The sequence below is a fragment of the Oryzias latipes genome, chromosome 22, assembly GCF_053564925.1.
Source record: "Oryzias latipes strain Hd-rR chromosome 22, Olatipes_Hd-rR_3.1".
Lineage (NCBI taxonomy): Eukaryota > Metazoa > Chordata > Actinopteri > Beloniformes > Adrianichthyidae > Oryzias > Oryzias latipes.
Window position 1 is genome coordinate 676,192 of NC_136258.1, and position 18,033 is coordinate 694,224.

The 18,033-nt window shown below is 38.5% G+C and overlaps 1 protein-coding gene and 1 long non-coding RNA gene across 6 annotated transcripts in view; one reads left to right on the forward strand and one right to left on the reverse strand.

Annotated features, from left to right (window-relative positions):
* sobpa (sine oculis binding protein homolog (Drosophila) a) overlaps window positions 1–18,033 on the forward strand; it is a 121,140-nt gene that overhangs the window by 66,781 nt on the left and 36,326 nt on the right. For 3 of the 5 annotated variants that reach the window (XM_078940518.1, XM_078940519.1, XM_011490823.4), the window contains exons 3-4: window positions 5,692–5,901; window positions 8,803–8,954. In XM_078940518.1, the coding sequence (XP_078796644.1) occupies window positions 5,692–5,901; window positions 8,803–8,954 (362 nt within the window). The remainder of the gene's footprint in view (window positions 1–5,691; window positions 5,902–8,802; window positions 8,955–18,033) is intronic. The other 2 variants (XM_078940520.1, XM_078940521.1) reach the window with 1 other exon arrangement.
* LOC111946852 (uncharacterized) lies at window positions 358–1,731 on the reverse strand. The gene is made up of 3 exons (XR_002872634.2): window positions 1,399–1,731; window positions 919–966; window positions 358–766 (listed from the first exon to the last, which is right to left on the reverse strand). It is a non-coding gene; the product is annotated as an uncharacterized LOC111946852 (long non-coding RNA).

An 18,033-nucleotide genomic window follows, 5' to 3' on the forward strand; every position in this document is an offset into this window, starting at 1 on the left:
ATATTCAAGTGAACATACCCAGTATTTAGGAATGAAAGTACCATGTAATAGAGTGGAAATAGGGCTGACTTTCTTTTACAGTTACAGTTTCAGTGTACTTAAGGGGTAGTTTCTGTGGTAAATTCATGATAAATACCATGAAACATGCAGCGAGTGCAGACCTAAAGGTCAAAGTACTTTATTTGTACTTACCTTGTTCTTACATGTGGTAAGTACCATAAAAGACACCTTTGCACAACATGTAAATACCCAGTAAGAATATTATAAATACCCAGTATGTAACACATAGGTATGAACCAAATAGTACCATTATAAATACACAGTATGTACCATGTAAGTACAGAGTAGACACAAAAAGTACCATGTAAGTACCTAGTAAAGTCCCATAGAAAGTACCATGTAAACACACTGTAAGTACCCAGTAAATTCCATAAAAAGTACCATGTAAGTACACTGAAAGTACCCAGTAGTTACACTATAAGTACCATGTAAATACCACTTAAGTACACTGTAAGTACTGTACTGTAAAAGAAAGCGTTACCCAGAACTCATATAAACAGGAATATATATTCGGTAACAAAAAATAATCTATTCAGCGAACAAATAAAAAAACATCTTAAAAGGTACACTTTCACAACAAAGTTGATGGTAATTCTACTCATTAAAAGTAAATAAGTCATTCAGTTCTTGCCAATCTCTGGGATGTGCCAGCCCCTGCAGATGTGGCTGAACTTGTGAATGCTATGGGCGGCGGCAGAGTGTTGACCTGAGGTGGGCGGTGGTAGAAGAACAATCATATAGATGTTTTGTTACATTTTAAAAATCAGTTAAACACTAAACTATAAAAATAAAAAACAACAGTTGTAAAAAATGTAATCACTGTACTCAATGGAAGAAAACAACTGATGATGTTCTTACCGGTCTGTGTGAAGCGGCAGAACTTGTGGATGGTGATGATGTGTTAACCTGTAGAGTAGGAGCATGTAACAGAGAAAGTTTACATTGAAAATAAGTGATTGTAGCAGATTTTAGCAAATAAGAAAGATCTGTAATGAGAAAGAAGACAAGCAATAAATAAAAAGACCCCCCCCCCCCGCCAATGTTCTTTTTTTCATTTAGAGTTGCAGTGATGTAAAGTGGCATAAAAATACCACAGACATGCATAGCAGGCCTACTCAGAGATATCTTTCATCATTATGTGTCAAGGAAATTACAAAATAGCATTATATTATTACACTGTAATGTCAAAAGATGCCTTGATAACGTTAGCCATTTGTTAGCTAAAAAAAAATTAAGACTAGCTTGGAAAGACTAGCTGTTTAGCTAGCTAAAAATCCGTTTCCACATAATAGTATTATAGAACTATTTTATCTTATTTTATTTAACTTTTCCACTTACCAGATTTGCAGCAGCAGGTGTAGGTGCCAGGACACCTTGCAATGCAGCTCGCACTCCTGAAACAACGGCCCTTTCAATATCCTCAGGTCTCAAAGAGTTTGCCATGATTAAGGTTCAACTTTCGTCTGAACAAGGACCGCTCTATTCGGTGAGGGGCGTGGCCTCATTAGCATATTTCCCAAACATTTAAAGTCAACATTTATATTTAACATTTAGGCGGAACATTTAGATTTACATTTACATTTAACATTTACATTTATATTTAACATTTAGGCGGAACATTTAGATTTACATTTACATTTAACATTTACATTTATATTTAACATTTACATTTAACATTTAACATTTGGATCTACATTTACTTTTAATATTAGCATTTACATTTAACATTTACATTTAACATTTATATTTATATTTAGATTTAGATTTAACATTAATATTTAGATACAAAATTTGTATTTAACATTTACATTTAATATTTAGATTTAGACTTAGATTTAGATTTACCATTTAGATTTAACATTTAGATATACATTTAAATTTAGCATTTAACATTTAGATTTTCATTTGCATTTAATATTTAGGTTTACATTTAATAATCACATTTAACATTTATACTTCTATTTAGTCTTTGATTTAATATTTATATTTAGATATAACATTTACATTTCACATTTACATTTAAATGTAACATTTAGATATATATTTAACATTTATTTTTAACATTTACATTTATATTTATATTTATATTTAACATTTACATTTAACATTTAGGTTTACATTTAGATATAACATATACACTTAGCATTTATATTTACGTTTGGGATTTAGGTATGTGTTTCGATTTAACATTTACATTTATTATTTACATATACATTAATATTTATTATTTATTATTAATATTTAGATTTAATTTTAACCTCTAAAAGTACATATCCTCATGTCACAGATTGTTTTTTTATTGGTGATAAATATAGACAAAATGAGATATAAATGCAGCATAAATGGAAAGAAATGTCTAAATGTGGTAAAAGTGACACAAAATTTTCATGAGGTTAATTTTTACATTCGGCGCCCCATACACTGGAGGCAACATGGGAATCGGTGTCTTCCAAGGACGCTTTGACTCATGTGCGGGTCTGAAGTACCATCAGGTTTCGACCACCCTTCCACTGCACCACTGCCACTCCAATACTAAAACGCTAAAAGAACCATTTCAAGAAGATGCGAACATGTGCTTTAAAGTTATTCTAGTAATAAAGTTTCTGATAATAGATTTAATGATCATTTTACCTAGTCATCTGATGTGTGCATTTTTTGAAGATTGATAAAACACATACAGCCTCTTAATTTAGTGGCATGTGATGTGGTTAAAAAATAGTTTATTTTAATATTATAAGATCACCTCTTTTAAAAGTAATAAACTTAAATGACAAAATGTCATTAAAAGTAATAAACTTAAATGACAAAATGTAAGTAACAAAAACAATATTGATGCACAATAAAGAAACAAATCAGGCTACTTTGAAGCTCCATGCAAAAGCTTCTAGTGAAACATTTTAACACAGGAACATTTTTAACATAACAGAAAAAGTAAAAAAGTAATGACAACAACTCCTGTACAACAACCGAGCAGGCTAATAGATGGCGTGATCTTGTCATAACATTCAAAGACAGGTGTGCATCAACACAGCTTTAGGAAGATGATTGTGTGGCAGTAGAAAGTAGGTAGGGTGGTATTCTAATCATCCATCCATTTTCTGAACCCATTTTAACCTTTGCAGGGTCACAGGGCTGCCAGAGCCTAACCTGGCTACTGTTGGGCAAAAGCAGGGTACACCCTGGACAGTCTATCAAAGGGCCACATTCCCACACCCATACACACTTACGCTCATACCTAGGGACAATTTAGAATCAGCAATTCAAGTTAGATTGTCCAAAAGCCAGGAAAAACCCTTATGTTTTGGTGTAAAAACTTTTTCTGTTAGGGAAACGATGCCCAAGATTTGACAAAATGAATCTACTTAAAGTCTCTATTCTTTTTACTCTCTTGTCTCGCTCATCCACTTGGCTAACAAAAAAACAACTGAAAGCAGTTTTCCATATAGAGACTCATTCATAACTGAAAACTGACTCAAAGATGACATGTCAACTTTGACCTGCAATATTTTAAAAGCCGCAAAGAGTTTTTAGTCAGATGAATAGTTGAAAGGTTGAATGGTTTCTGTAGTTGAGTCTTCTTAAGTTCTATAGTTTTGTAGAGCTGAAAGTTTTTAGTTGAAAAAGGTGCATTTGAAGATTCCGTAAGCTATTTTCAACAGAGTTTAAAAAAACAATAGTTAGCTTAATAGTTTAAAAAGTTAAAGAGGTATGTAGTAAACCTCAGGGCAGCCATCTCCTAAAGGAGCTGAATCTTTTGATAGTGGAATAAGTTGAATAGATGAAGTGCTTAAAGAGTTAGGTAGGTCCAAAAAGTGTACAGGGAAAAAAATGAACATTTTATAGTATTCACAGTATAATTTGCAACTAAATAAAAGTTGATCATTTGGTCATTAATTTACAAATAATAAGAGTGTATCATATAGTCAAAATGATCATATAGTCAAAAAATTATTTAAAACTACTAACAGGTATCAATTGAAAAGGCAGTGGGGGAACATGCTTTACACCCCTGGCCCTTTAGTAGTGGTTCGTCTGAATCACTCAACCTCTCATTAACCATTTTACGATGGAAAAACAAGCTTTGCATTGCATATTGAAAATTTCCTGTAGCCACAATAAATGCCTCTAAATAAACAAAACAGTTAACAAATCTCGTTATGCTGGTCCATACCGTCTGATTCCCTGTCTTCCTGGTTACCCTGACAGTTGGTTTTGTTTGTTTGTTTGTTTGTTCCCCCCTAGCAAACAACATAACAAAAAATTACCACATTGTCAGGTCGGGGAGGGTTGACGAAGGGCCCAAAATGCAAAGACGAAGAGGCAGGTTGTTCCAAGTAAAAAGGGTTTAATTCTCAAACAAAAAGCGCTGCTGAGAAGGGGGTGCAAACAAAACCAACTGTCGGTGTAACCAGGAAGACAAGGAATCAGACGGTATGGACTGGCACAGAGGAAGGCAGAGACAAGACTTATATACAAACAGGACTGACAAGACACAGGTGAAAACGATCAGGAGAGATTGGGACCAGGAAAGTAAAACTCAAAATAATAAAATAAAAGACAAACAGGAAACCTTCAAAAAAAAAAAGGAAGCAGAACCCTAATCATGACCGAAACAAAACAGGAAAAAACTAGAGCAAAGAAGAACCCTAATCATGACGCATATACATCTGAAATATTATTTATTATAATATTGATAATTTCACTCATTAAAAAAATCGGATTATTTGAAGACAAAATCTATTCTCCTCTCTTTCTTCGAAAACAGTTCGACCACCCTGTCATGTAGATTATCAAGCTTCAGTTCCATCAAAAAGTCCTTTTCTATTCCATCAAGTCATGTCCGCCTGACAGACGCAGTGGACACGGGGATGGTCAGCACCAAACACACAAATTTGTACAGCTGCTCGCGATCTCACTCAGATTTTTCTGATGAAGGAAGTCATGGAGATCAGTGGGAGGTTTTCCTGCAAAATCATCTATACATTACAGTCAGCTCTGTTTTTAACTGAGACAGATCAAAAATGTTCCGCGGCTCTGTGTCAAACTGGGCAAGGCTGCCTGTGGAAAATTTCTCTTGTGTTGCTGAAACTTCCAGGGGTCGTCCAATCAGAAGGTCTTTGATGTTACCTAAGCCTGCTAGAAGGACCTGCTGACACCAACTCAAAATCTGATTGGTTGACTAAAATTAATTTCCAACATTGATTTGGCACTGGAGGGCCTGCAGAACGGATAGTGAAGGCCTCTTTATCTCTGACCCTGCCTGGCAACAAAGGACGGCTGAAATGCAATTGATAATGCTCGAACATGAAAATACATGTTTGTCTGGAAGCAGCGTAACCATCATGAACACAATAAAAGGAAATGGACAAACCATTTGGAATGATTTAATGAGGATGCATGGACAAAATATAATTAACACATACTAAGACATTTTTTTAGGCCTTCAGAGAAGGCCTTGAAGGCCCTGACAGAACCCCACTGATAAAAGGGTATTAAAACAAGTGTAATAATAATGAATATACTTTGAAAAGTTGCAGTGAGTTTTTCTATGTTTGACAAATGTTATACAGTTATCACAGCTAATCTGTTTGTTAGTAAAACTTTTCCTTTGCTTCATTTTTTTTTGTCAAGAAAACTTGTTGCCAAAAATCCCAGCTTCAGTGGAGAACTCCGAAGGCTCTCCCGATCGAGCCAACAGCTCCATGTCCTTGCCAGCCTCCAGAAACGGAGGCCCAGAGGCGTCCACCATGGCGTCCACCACCACGCCCAGCTCAAAGGAGCATGGCAACCTGCCAGTCATGGGCCCAATGATTCCCCCAGCGCTGATCAAGCCTCCTGCAGGTATTCATGAGGAAGCAGCAGATTCTCTTGAATGTTTTCTTGTGATATCGTTTTTTCATGAGATGTAGATAGTATCAGTTTTAATATGCTGGGTGATATGGTAAGTTTTTGTTCATAACAATAAAAAAATGATTAACATGGGTGTTCATGAAAAAAGCACCATTTCTGTCTCACATTTTTAACATGGTACCACAGTACTGTAAAGAATTAATTATTAACAACTTTTACATTATTTCTATTCAGAAAAGAGTCTTTATAACAAAATGATGAGTTATTTTCACCAAAAAGTTTTGATAATTAGCAAACCCTTTTCCCACCAAAAGTGTTTCTGAGATTTCATGGAAGCAACCATTTTTAAATGAGCAGACCTTCTACAGTGAAATGATGATGAACTTCAGGACAGAAGACTTGGACCAAAGTATAATACAAAGGGTTTTCTGTAAAGTTTTGATCATGCTCATAAGATAGGGGTCTCAAAAATGTGTGCATCAAGTATGATACCAATGGTAGGGTTGAAATAGCTCAAGAAATGATTGAAGTGGGTCTTTAAACATAACAAACTGGAGCAGCACTTACATTTCTTACAATGATAAAAGGAAAATTTGCAAAAATGAATGAAAACAATGTAAATACTGATGCAGCGCACAAAGAAAACCACATCAGCCTCAGGAAAGCCACTAATACATTGGGTTTCCACTATACACCTTGCTTTCCTCCACCTGCCCAAGTGTAAATATTTTCCCACTAACTCTGTGTGGAAATGTCTGTGCTTTTTGGCCAGACAGAGAGCTTTATTATCTCCCGCGTCTACAGTGAACAGGAGGCTGGTTTGCCTCGTTGGAGAAAGCGAGCTTCCTTGGCATAGCCCAAGAGGAGTCTCCGCTGGCCCTGCCTGGGCAGAGAAACAGATGGCTGTTCCCACTTAAAGCCTAACACCAACTAACCACCCGGTTTAACACCGCCTTCAACTACCCCCCTGCAATTCTCACTCTGAATTATTCATCTGCCCCTGCAAAATCCACACAAAGGACCTTTTGAGGTGCAGGAACTGCAAATGTATTTAAGTGTGGAGGCTGCATAATCACAGGCATTTTTTTCTGCCTTGGTTCAGGTAGAGATGTTTTGGGATGGGCTTGTTAGGAATTGTCAGAATACAGAAAGACGTTTCTTTGTAGGTATAAGGTGAGACACCGTGACTCCCCACTGACCTGTGCAAATCAGTGCAGCATGCACTGATTATCTGAAAAGAATTTTAACTTCATGGATGCAATCCAGCATACAAGAATGAAACAAAGAGAAAAAAAGATTGAAGACTTGAAATGTGGACATTTCTGTACCATTTTTAAGACCCAAGAGAGTTATTCTCTTAATTGTGAGTTAGTCTTGACTTAAAAATCCGATGAGCCCGTAGATCCATTAAGCAGAAGAAGAGGTGAAGAGCCCAGCCAGGAGCGATGAAAAGGTGGTCGTAGGTGAAAAGCTAATGGGCTTGCTCCCCCCCACCACCCTTCCGCCTACACACGGTTATAATGTGATAATTGGGAGATACTGGAGGAAATCTCAGAGGATCTCTATCATTTCAGCAGCCACTGCACTAAAAGCCTGAAGCCTAGTTACAGTTTACCTCAAAGGAGGCTTTTAATGTCGTCCAGGGGCTGTTAATATCACGGTTCCCAACTGACCACACATACCAACAATGGGTCCACAGTTTTCTCTGCAGTTTTTAGGCTCTAAATATTGTCAAAAACGCATTAAATGATTTTTTAGGGTGTACACACTGGACACATTTGGTTCGCTTTAAGTGAACCAGTGTTTGTTTCCCCCGATAATCAGTAAACAGATTTTCCGTCCTATTACACCCAAGCGGACCCTGGTCCGGGACCAGGAACCGCTCTTACACCCATCTTTTGAGGTAGCCTTGGTCTGTTTCCAATCGGACTGAGCTTTGGTTTGCTCTGAGATTAGCCATTGTGAATATGTTCCATACTCTGAGCGGAGCAACAGGACCAAAACGGCCACCGTAGCTGGTCATCATGTAATATAAACAGATTAGGGAAGAAGCAACCGATGAGCCACGGACAAAAAGCAACTAACTTGTCGTGTTATCAAACTGAAAAAAGGGTCCAACTGCTTATTTGTTAGAACGTTTAGTTAACATAGCGGAAAAGGCTTCTTACATGTTTTGCTGTCTTGTTATGCGGTACTAGCATGGTGCTGCTGTGATATCCTAAAAACTACCTTGTAATTCCTCACGGAATTCTCTCAAAACAATGCCATAACACCACAATGATGAAACACAGTAACTCATTGAAATGTGGTCGGATGAATGCAGGCTCATTAAAACAACTTTAAACAACTTTTATGTGATACACAATGGTTCTCACTCTTCTCAGAAAATCTACATGTCAAATACTTATCAGCGTTCCTTCTTAGCAGTATTCTCGCCTTGAAGCATGCCTCCAAAAAAGCAAGAGAAAATGTTGTTGCATTAAAAGTTGGTCAGCAAAATATAAAGTTTGACTAAGTAACCTGCCCCGACATGGATTCCAAAGTGCAGGACTTCCATCATTTCTGCCTGGCCAATGACTGAAAAGATCACGTGGTTTTGACCACAAGCTTTGGTTGATAACAGGAAAAGCCGTTTGACAGCAGTCTGACAACAGAGTAAACGTAAGGTTCAGGACTCAATTCGAACCAAAGTTAATCTACTCGGTCCGGACCAAAGGATTTTGCCAGGCTGAATAGACCACTAGAAATAAAAATACAAAGTCCTGTATTAAAAAAGAGTTTTGGAACCATTCTTTGAGAATCCTTGACATCAATATGCTGGACAGCTTCAGACTGAGACTGGATTATCTTTTGTAACTCACATTTATAACTCTCATTCTTTTTCCTCTCTAGATGAAGATGCATCGAATGTGCAGATTATGTGCGCCTGGTGCCAGAAGGTCGGCAACAAACGCTATTCACTAAGCATGGGGAGTGAGCTGAAGAGCTTCTGCAGTGAGAAATGCTTTGCCGCCTGCCGCAGAGCCTATTTTAAGAGAAATAAGGTAAAAACCCTCCTATTTATAAGCCAGACCCTTTTCCTGTTTCTGAGATGAGCTAAAATGTTCAAAACAGGGAGTGAAAGCAAAGAACACTGTACCATAATGGACTGCTTCTTTCAAGAGAAAGAACAAGATGACTGCACGATGTGGTTTTGCAGTTTGTTGAATTATTTTGGGAAATAATGCAATTTGGATCCTCAAAACCTTAATGTTTGTCAAAAACAGTGTTAACAGAAAGAAGCCATTTTTTTCTAGTGATAAATTCATGATCCTTTAGTCTCATCAGGTTAAATGCATTGCATTGCATTTTTTTTATGTACATAAACTGGTATTCTGAATTCTACTACCTTAAAGAGTGGTTTTTGTATTTGTCAGCTCATCGGATCATTTTTACTGTGCGGTTTGAGAGTTATGTTGAGCTGCCAGTTAATCCATTCTAGTGCATAGTACCATTGAGACAGGCAATGCACAAACACATCAGTTTGGTGTTTCCAAAGTTCTTTGCTTGCTTTTATTCTGGTTAAACAGAAAACGGGACCTTGCAAATTATGGGTCTAATATGAGAGCAGACGTAAATGTACGTTTAAAAAAATTGCTTGCCTAAACTAAAATGCCTCAGAAAAGATTAACATATTTTTATTTACTAAAATGAAGCAAAAAGAATAATGACTAAAGTTGAAACATTTAATATGAGCTTATCAATATATGTCGGGAAAAATTATCCACAAACTTTTCTTCCTTTATTTTTACTCTTTAAAACACATAATTGTTTTCTAAATGTAACAATTGGAAATGAGTTTTTTTTTTCTCTTATATTACATTTGTTTATTAGAAATTTACTTTGCAGCCCTGTCTGTCACATCTGGTAAAGAAGACCTTTGAGTTCAATTCAATAAAGCAAAAATTCTACATCCTATTATATAGGTGTGTAAAACTCATCACAAAGATTTTCTTCCTTCCTTTTCTTTAGCTACAAGTGCAAAACAACAAGAAGAAAATAAATCTGTGATTTATTTAGTTATTCGTTTGTGGGAAGGAAAAACCTTTTGAGCTTCTTTCTTGCATTTTTCTTGTTATGTATAGCAGCCGAGAAGATGTCAAGGTTAATTAGTGATGGGTTTGGTTTCCAGAAATATTTACAAGAGCTAACTTGCTGCAGAACCTGAACCATAAAAATTATTATATTCACTATATTTTTATTGTTTCTATGCACAAGCAGGAGATGTTTTGCGCACAGAGCCGAACAAAATAACAAACTCAAGATCACAGGTTTCTCATTACATGCTGTCTCACATGCAAAAAATAGTGATAACAATTTAGAAGAATCATCAGTTTTTTGAAACTGTCATTAATGTTAGCATTAATGCAATACCTGCATTCATCCTATTCAACATGATGAAATTCTGCAGTACTACAGCACAAAAGCATCTGGTGAACCTTTCATAATAACCAGCAAACGTGTTTTTTCTGGCAAGGTTGGGAGAGTGTACATTGAACTATATTTTGAAAAGAATGTTAATGTTCTTTTTTTCTGTAACTTCAGAATTTTTCCCCAAATTAAAAGAAAACAGAATTTTAAAAAGTTTCAGTCTGTGAGTAAAAGTTGTCAACTTATATAACCCTTTAAAGCCCACTATATCAAAGAATTGAAAGAAAATTTATTTTTTTGGGAATTCAGATGTTTTTTTTTAATCCTTTAATGAAATCCACAAAAATATTTTCCAATAGGGCCTACCACTCTTTTAAAATGAGATCTAGATAGGGTCTACCATGATATTTTGGGTTATTTGGTAAGTTTTTGGTAAGTTGTTCAGGAAAAAGCACCTTTAACCACCGTTTCAAATTTGATCCACATATTTTAAATGGTGTAACTGTATGATAAAGAACCAATTATCAATAAATCCTGAATTCTTTCAAAACTGCAATTAGTCTTTTTAAAAATTGAAAACAACAGATGAGTTATTGTTGTCACGGTGCCTGTCAGCTCACCTCCCCCTCCCTCAGCTCCTGCACCTGCTCTGCTGATGGGAACCAGCTGACCTTCATCTCCTCATCACCCTGCCGGCCTTCTTAAGGGATCTTCTCACCAGAATTCAGCGCCAGTTCGTTATACTCACTCCGGTTCCCTCTCCACTGGTCTCGCTGGTTTCATCATCCTGAGCTCTCCACCGTGCCCCTTTGCTAGTCCCGCCATCCTCGGCGTCCACGCCTCGCCTCCAGCCGCTCTGCCGCCCTCGGCGTTCCCATCCTGCCTCAGGCTGGTTCCACCGTCCTCGGTGCCCACGCCTCGCCTTACGTTCGTCCCAAGAACCATAAGTCTCCTTCCGAAGAGGATTCAACCACGAAACTTTGTAAAAATAAATCTCTTCTAACCCACCTCTCGGATCGTGAGTTACTTCCGGGTTTCAGCGTCTGGGTCAGTCACGTCTACGACGTCAGCCATGACAGAACGAACTGGCCTTTACACAGACCCAGCTGACCCGGAAGGACTCCGCCTCGCAGTCTCACAACAAGGCGTAGCCCTCGGACGTCAAGCTGAATCACTCAACCAGGTGGCCACGGCGCAGCAAGACCTTTTTCGCCGTCTGGACAGCATCTCCCAAACTCTGGTTGAGCTAACCAGCCAACAAACGGCTAACACTAGTTCCAACTCCACAGCTTCCGCTGCCGGTAGCTCTAACCAAGCCACCACCGCATGGACTCAGGAGAATTTCCGGCTTTTTTGACAGCTTCAATGGGCTTTACAGGCTCGATCCACAACCCAATAAAATCAGTGTAAATCTGAATTCAAAGACTCTATGTGAGTGACCCTGCTAAATGAATTTATTGGCAAGGTTAAACTCTAATCAATTTAAAAATATTTTAATAAAAAAGGAATATTTGATTTCCTAAATCATCAACCGTGTGACGGACAAATGTTGTGTAATGCAATGGATATATAAATATCCTACCAATTTGATAACAAATTTGTTTGAAAGTGTTTGTGTCCATTAACAAGATATTTTCAGTTTATCTGTCCAACTGGTCTGAAAATATGACTTTTGAGCTTCACAGTGGGGATTTTAGGGGACTAAATGTGGTCATATTAGACTTCCCTCTCCAGAGATCTCCCCAATTATCTCTGTTGCATTTCCTTTAATAAATAAGAGATTTATGGCACAAAAATCACCTGTAACACATTGACAGGAGTAATCCAGTTGACTGGACAGGTAACCACCCACTAAACATGATACATCATAGAAACAGGCAGATTCAGTCTAAATTGCATTACAGTCAGACAACTCACGCAGTAAAGAACATTTATTTCCATATTTCTTTTAGTTTGGCATGAGGCTCCGTTCAGTTATATAAAACAAAGATCTCCATATTGTTTCTGCGGCCAAGGATAAAATTTGCTAGTAGTATAAACACTAAACCATGTCAACCGACACTAACCTATTGATCATCGCATTTCTTGAACAACCTTTGTTAATCTCCAAGGCTGGATTATCTCAGAACACCATGATCTTTAGTGAGCATGCTGCCACTAAGGAAAAAGCTGTGTGAGAAACCCATTCTAGCAAGGACCGCCGGTACCGCAGGAAAAAAACAGGAACCAGACTCTTATAGAAACGTTACAGCGTTGAGGCTAAAAGGGAACTAGACTGCATCTTACCCAGATGCAGAGCTGTCAGGTTTCAGTTTTGGCACATGCAGAGATATGCTGTTTCACCTGTTTTGCTTTTCCTTTGCTCCCCCTAGTGGCGGAATTGCACTTTTGGTTATTTCTTTAAAAGAACATAACTCGCCACAGGAATAGACTAGAAATGTGTTAAACCATCTGGCAGGCTGGATACGGCCTGATATCTGCTCTAAATTAACACCCATTCACCCGCCACATGCGGGTAAAACTTTAATTTGGTGGGTAACAAAACCGTTTCACTAGATACTTTTGCAGGTTTGGCATTGTTCATCAGTGGGCTTACACTCACAACCACAACTTTTTAAGTGTCTGCCTCACTTCCCACTTGGCTATCACAAAATACCCATCGTAAAGTTAGGTCAAATGTTTAATCCTGCGCAAATTTAAAAGTCACATACACGGTGGCAGAAAAAAAAAGTAGCGGCAAAAGAAGCGTTCAAAGTATTCTTTCCATCTTTTCATTGCAGTACTGACCATTGTCAATACATTACCATCCTTAATGATCCTGACCTCCTGCATGTCTTTCCCATTTCAGTCGCTCTGCCCTGCTAACCTGTTTAAGTCGGTCTCTCCCTTTTGCATACAAGTCATCATAAGCCCCTTGTCTGTCTTTTATTATTCGTTATTTTACTTTATTACTTCATTTATTTTATTTCCCAACTAATGACTCATCCGTAATGATCCAGTATAAACTGAGGGAAGTGACTGTAACAAAAAATAATAATAACAAACAAAATAGAAAAGAAGTAGTCTGCTCCTGGACCTGATTAGTCAGGTGGACCGGTGGACCAAGCGACCGTGTCTCTGAGCAGAGCAGTCGGACTTTGTGTTTGAAGGGAAGGGAGGATGCTTTGTTACGTGTACGCTATGTGTGGGAGACTTCGGACTGCGATCCGTCCCGCAGCTCTAGGTGAACGAGCTACCGAACTCAGGAGAATGGGGTCTTCCGGTAAAAGTGTAAAGGTAGCCACTCAGCTGAACTAATTTCCTCTTCCGGTATTTCAAACACTACTGCGCATGTGCGAATGATTTATTCCGACTGAAAGTGTGACCCATGTGAACGTTTGTTCTAATCGGAAAAAGTTTTTATGCGCCCATGTACACGGTTGAATTCTAATCCGACCATTGATCCCATCAATACACTTTGCACATAATAATAATAATAATGGATTGGATTTATCTGCGCTTTTCCAGACGCTCAAAGCACTTACATTGTGTCCATTATTCAGTCACTCCTCATTCATACTTGGTGATGGTAAGCTACTGTTGTAGCCACAGCTGCCCTGGGGTAGACTGACAGAGGCGTGGCTGCCAGTTTATGCCTACAACCACTCTGACCATCACCGGGATCATTCAGACACATTCACACATCAGTGGAGACACACTGGAGGCAAGGATGGTGAAGTGTCTTGCCCAAGGACACAACGACATTTTTGGCTGGTGGGAGCGGGGATCGAACCGCCGACCCTTCGATCATTGGACGACCCGCTCAACCACCTGAGCCACATGTAACCATGTAACCGCGGCTTATGGTGTTGACTCGCAGCGTGGCGGGGGCGTGGCATCACGATGGTGTCTCTCCATCGTGATGGCTGACTGACATCACGATGGACGATGGTATCGGCACAGAGTAACACAGCTGAAAATCAATTAATCTACTTTACATATATACACAAAAATTGCTAAAACATTGAAGAAGAAAAATAATGACTTGCCACACGTTCTTTACGTTTCCTAAAAAAAAGATACGACATTGAAAAGATGTTGCTCATTTGACTCTGGAACAAACCATTGCTGAATTATGGGGTGAGGGGGGTTCAGTGGGGAATGTGGTTGGCATAGGTTTCTTGGACACACAAGTTTGATAACTTAATGTGCATAAAAAAGCTAAATTGAATAAATATTTAAGAAAGAGTTATTTGAAAACGCTTACTTTAATGTTATTACGGCGAGCAAAGCCTGACAAAAAGAAAATCGGATAGCATAAAATCAATAGGTTCCGGTTTTGTATAAGCATATTTGGAACTAAAAAAGATAGAATCCATTTACTTTTTATATTAAACAAAAGAGAACTGTGTAAATGTGCCCTAACATAAAAATGGAAAAATTGCCATCGGCTGAAATCCATAGTTGATAAAGGGATAAATACAGCCCATGATTTATAATTTAGAGGTAAGATCGGGCCTAAAAAATCCAGCCCGACCCGACACAGGCCCGCAGGCATTAAAGCCAACCCGGTCCGAACCCGACCAATTAACTTGATTTGCAGGCCCGAGCCCGAAGCAAACGCGAAATTTCCATTTATCCCATAGTATTTTTGGCAGAAAAAAATGCCAGATTTCTGAAAGGTAAAATAATCTACATATTTTTATGATCATGAAAGTTATTTTCTGTCGCTGCAGTTACGCGCATAGTCAAGCTCGCTGTTGTGGCATAGATTCCTCCCTACATGATAAATGTATTTGCACAACGAAATAACGCTGGAACACAGAAGAAGAGGCCAGACAAAGAGAGTGAAAGAGAGATCTTGATGCACACTCACTTAATTACACTGAGAAATACTGCAGCCATGGCGGTGCGTGTTTGCCTTTTCAGTTCCCCTGTCTTAAGTTTATCCTTGACTTCTTGCTGCTCCATATCGGGGATACCTACACAAAATAGATGCAGACTTGCGGAGGGAAGATTACATTCAGGACACGTGAGCAGAGCTGCGGGTTGCCGGCGCCCCCTTCTTTCTGCCAGTTGCTAGACCACAGTGTATGTCAATCAACGGTGGGCTGGTGACTGGGGGGCGGGGTCTACCTGTGTGTGTGTGTGTGCGTTCGGTGAACGTTCTCCCTCTGAGTCTTCCTGGCTGTGCCTTTCGGTTCGTGCGGTAACCGTTCTGACATACAGGATTAATAAAGAGCTGTTTGACAACCGCCCGCCTAAGGAGCTTCTTTGCAGCCATTAAAATATATTTATTAAAAAAGTCAGCGAGAGAGAAGCCCGGCCCAAACCGACCCGAACGTAATGATTGTCATTTAGTGACCGGCCAGGTCGGGTTCTGACTCGGGCTCGGGCTTAAGTTCTTACCTCTACCCTAATTATAGAATCACTCAAAAACAAACCACAATATTCACAAATTCCAAAACTTACATTCTTTCTTATTTATGAGTCCACTTCTGCTTTACTTTATGCATTATTAGACATGAAGAAAAATCTAAATTAAGACCCTCAATTTAAGTATGCAAATTTAACTTATGATAAAGTGTTTATATGCTAATTTTCTTTTGTTTTCAGACAGTATTAATACTTACCGTATAAACAACTTTACATAACTACATTTCTGCATTTGTTTGCTTTGGATTTCCTAAGAATTATTTAGCCATTCTGTGAAACTTCAATGCTAAAAGTATTTAATTAGAAATTCATTTAGCTTTATGTAGTATTAATCTGTTGACAAAAACAAAGAAGAGACATAGTGAGGCAGGAGAATACTTTGCTAAAACTAATATGGATGTTTCAGTTAAACATCTTTAATGTACTAGCTTGTTTTGACTCATAGCTGCTGAAACATGACAGTTATAGTAACTGCCTTTGTACAGTCTATATGCAATTTAATGGAGTTTCTCCATAAAATAAACTGTTTTTGTTTATTACCCTTTTAAAATACATAAAGTATTATAATAATAACAATAAAACATTTACTCTGGGTGTGTTTTGCAGGCCCAGAAAGTAGAGCTATGCTCTAAAACATGAATAACATTAAATTAGAAAACATACAAATAGTGAATTTCATCAAATGTTTAACATTGCTTGGTGCAGTTTTGTGTCTGTTTTATAGAAAAGTATATCACATCATCTACTGCTTACACAGATGCAGACGTTGCTGGTATTAGCCAGTGAGACATGCTGGATGTTTCTAGCATGCACATATACAAACATCCCAAGCACTACACTGGCACAATGGCTCAGATTCTATATTTTTTCTGGTTCTGGCATATTCATGCTGGCCATTTGTGTAAATGATACCTACATGTTTCTTTTCTGGTTCACAGACGAGTTTAGACACAACAACACAGCCTGTAGGCTGGCTATGTTGTTTTGTTTTTGTCTTTTCTTCCCCAGCTGTAGAACAGTATCTCCTGAGTGCTTGTGCTTCAGAGAGAGAAGATGAGGAGATGAAAGTGGTGGGTATAATGTTGCATTAAATATCCTCAGATGCCTCATCCATGAAACCCAATCCTCTCCTTGGGTGACTGTGACTGGGACTCTCACAGCGCTACATACCTCCACATGAGTAGGGCTTGTTTGTGTGCAGCCAATGATTATTGAAAGTTTCACTCAGTCCAGTAACTAACGTTTCTGTCAGCTGTGTTCCTTAAGACTCTGGATTTGTTTGCATGGACAGAACTGCTTCTGTACCACTCTATTCTTCTGTCAATCACCTGAGTTTCCTGCTTAATTTGACCATCCTTTTATCATTGCCTATTTATATATTTTTCATTGCTTCATTTCATTTGCTTCACTGTGACTGTTTTGCATAGTGAGTGCTGGAAATGTGCATGTGAGTGGGAAGATAACCAAGAGGCGAAAGTTCAGGTCGGGGGTTTCTACGGTGGCCCTGAAGTGCAAATCACATCAACGAATCACTTAATGCAAAAACACATTAAAGACAGCTTTTTTATTACTTGTTTTACTTTTTCAATTGTTGTTGTGATCTTTCACATGTTTTCGCATTGAGTAATTAATTGATGTGATTTGCGCTTCAGGACCACTGTAGTTTGGCTCACATTTGACTTGCAATCAACACTCAGAGTGTAGCTTTTAATTACTTAATTTTTTTTTTACGTTGAAGTGAGGTTATTGATATATATATAGAGAGAGAGAGAGAGAGAGAGAGAGAGAGAGAGAGAGAGAGAGAGAGAGAGAGAGAGAGAGAGAGAGAGAGAGAGAGAGAGAGAGAGAGCTTTTTAGCTCTTTTACCATTTACCTCCCACCAAGACAGCAACAAACATGCCAAGAAGTTAGGTACAGTATTTTTCACGACCATAAGGCGCACCGGATGTTAGGGCGCAGTCTCAGTCACGGGATTTTTCCGTCTTTAACACATACAAAAGGCGCACCGGGTGTTAAGGCACGGGCACGTTAACGCCCCGTTCAGAACCTCAGCGCTTCTAGAGTGGGTTAATAAAAAATCCTGTCTGTGATTTTTTTAGAGGAAACCTTTTTTATCTTGTTACTGTTCTCCCTAACTGATCACAAACTGAATGGTCGCTCACTTGCAGCGCTCTTGTCTCCCTTCCTCCTTACAAGCGCTAAACACACAGCACACAGACGCTGCGTGTGCCGTCTCCTTTCTTCCTTTCTATGCACTAGAAAACGGAGCTGCTTTCAGCACACACACAGACACACACA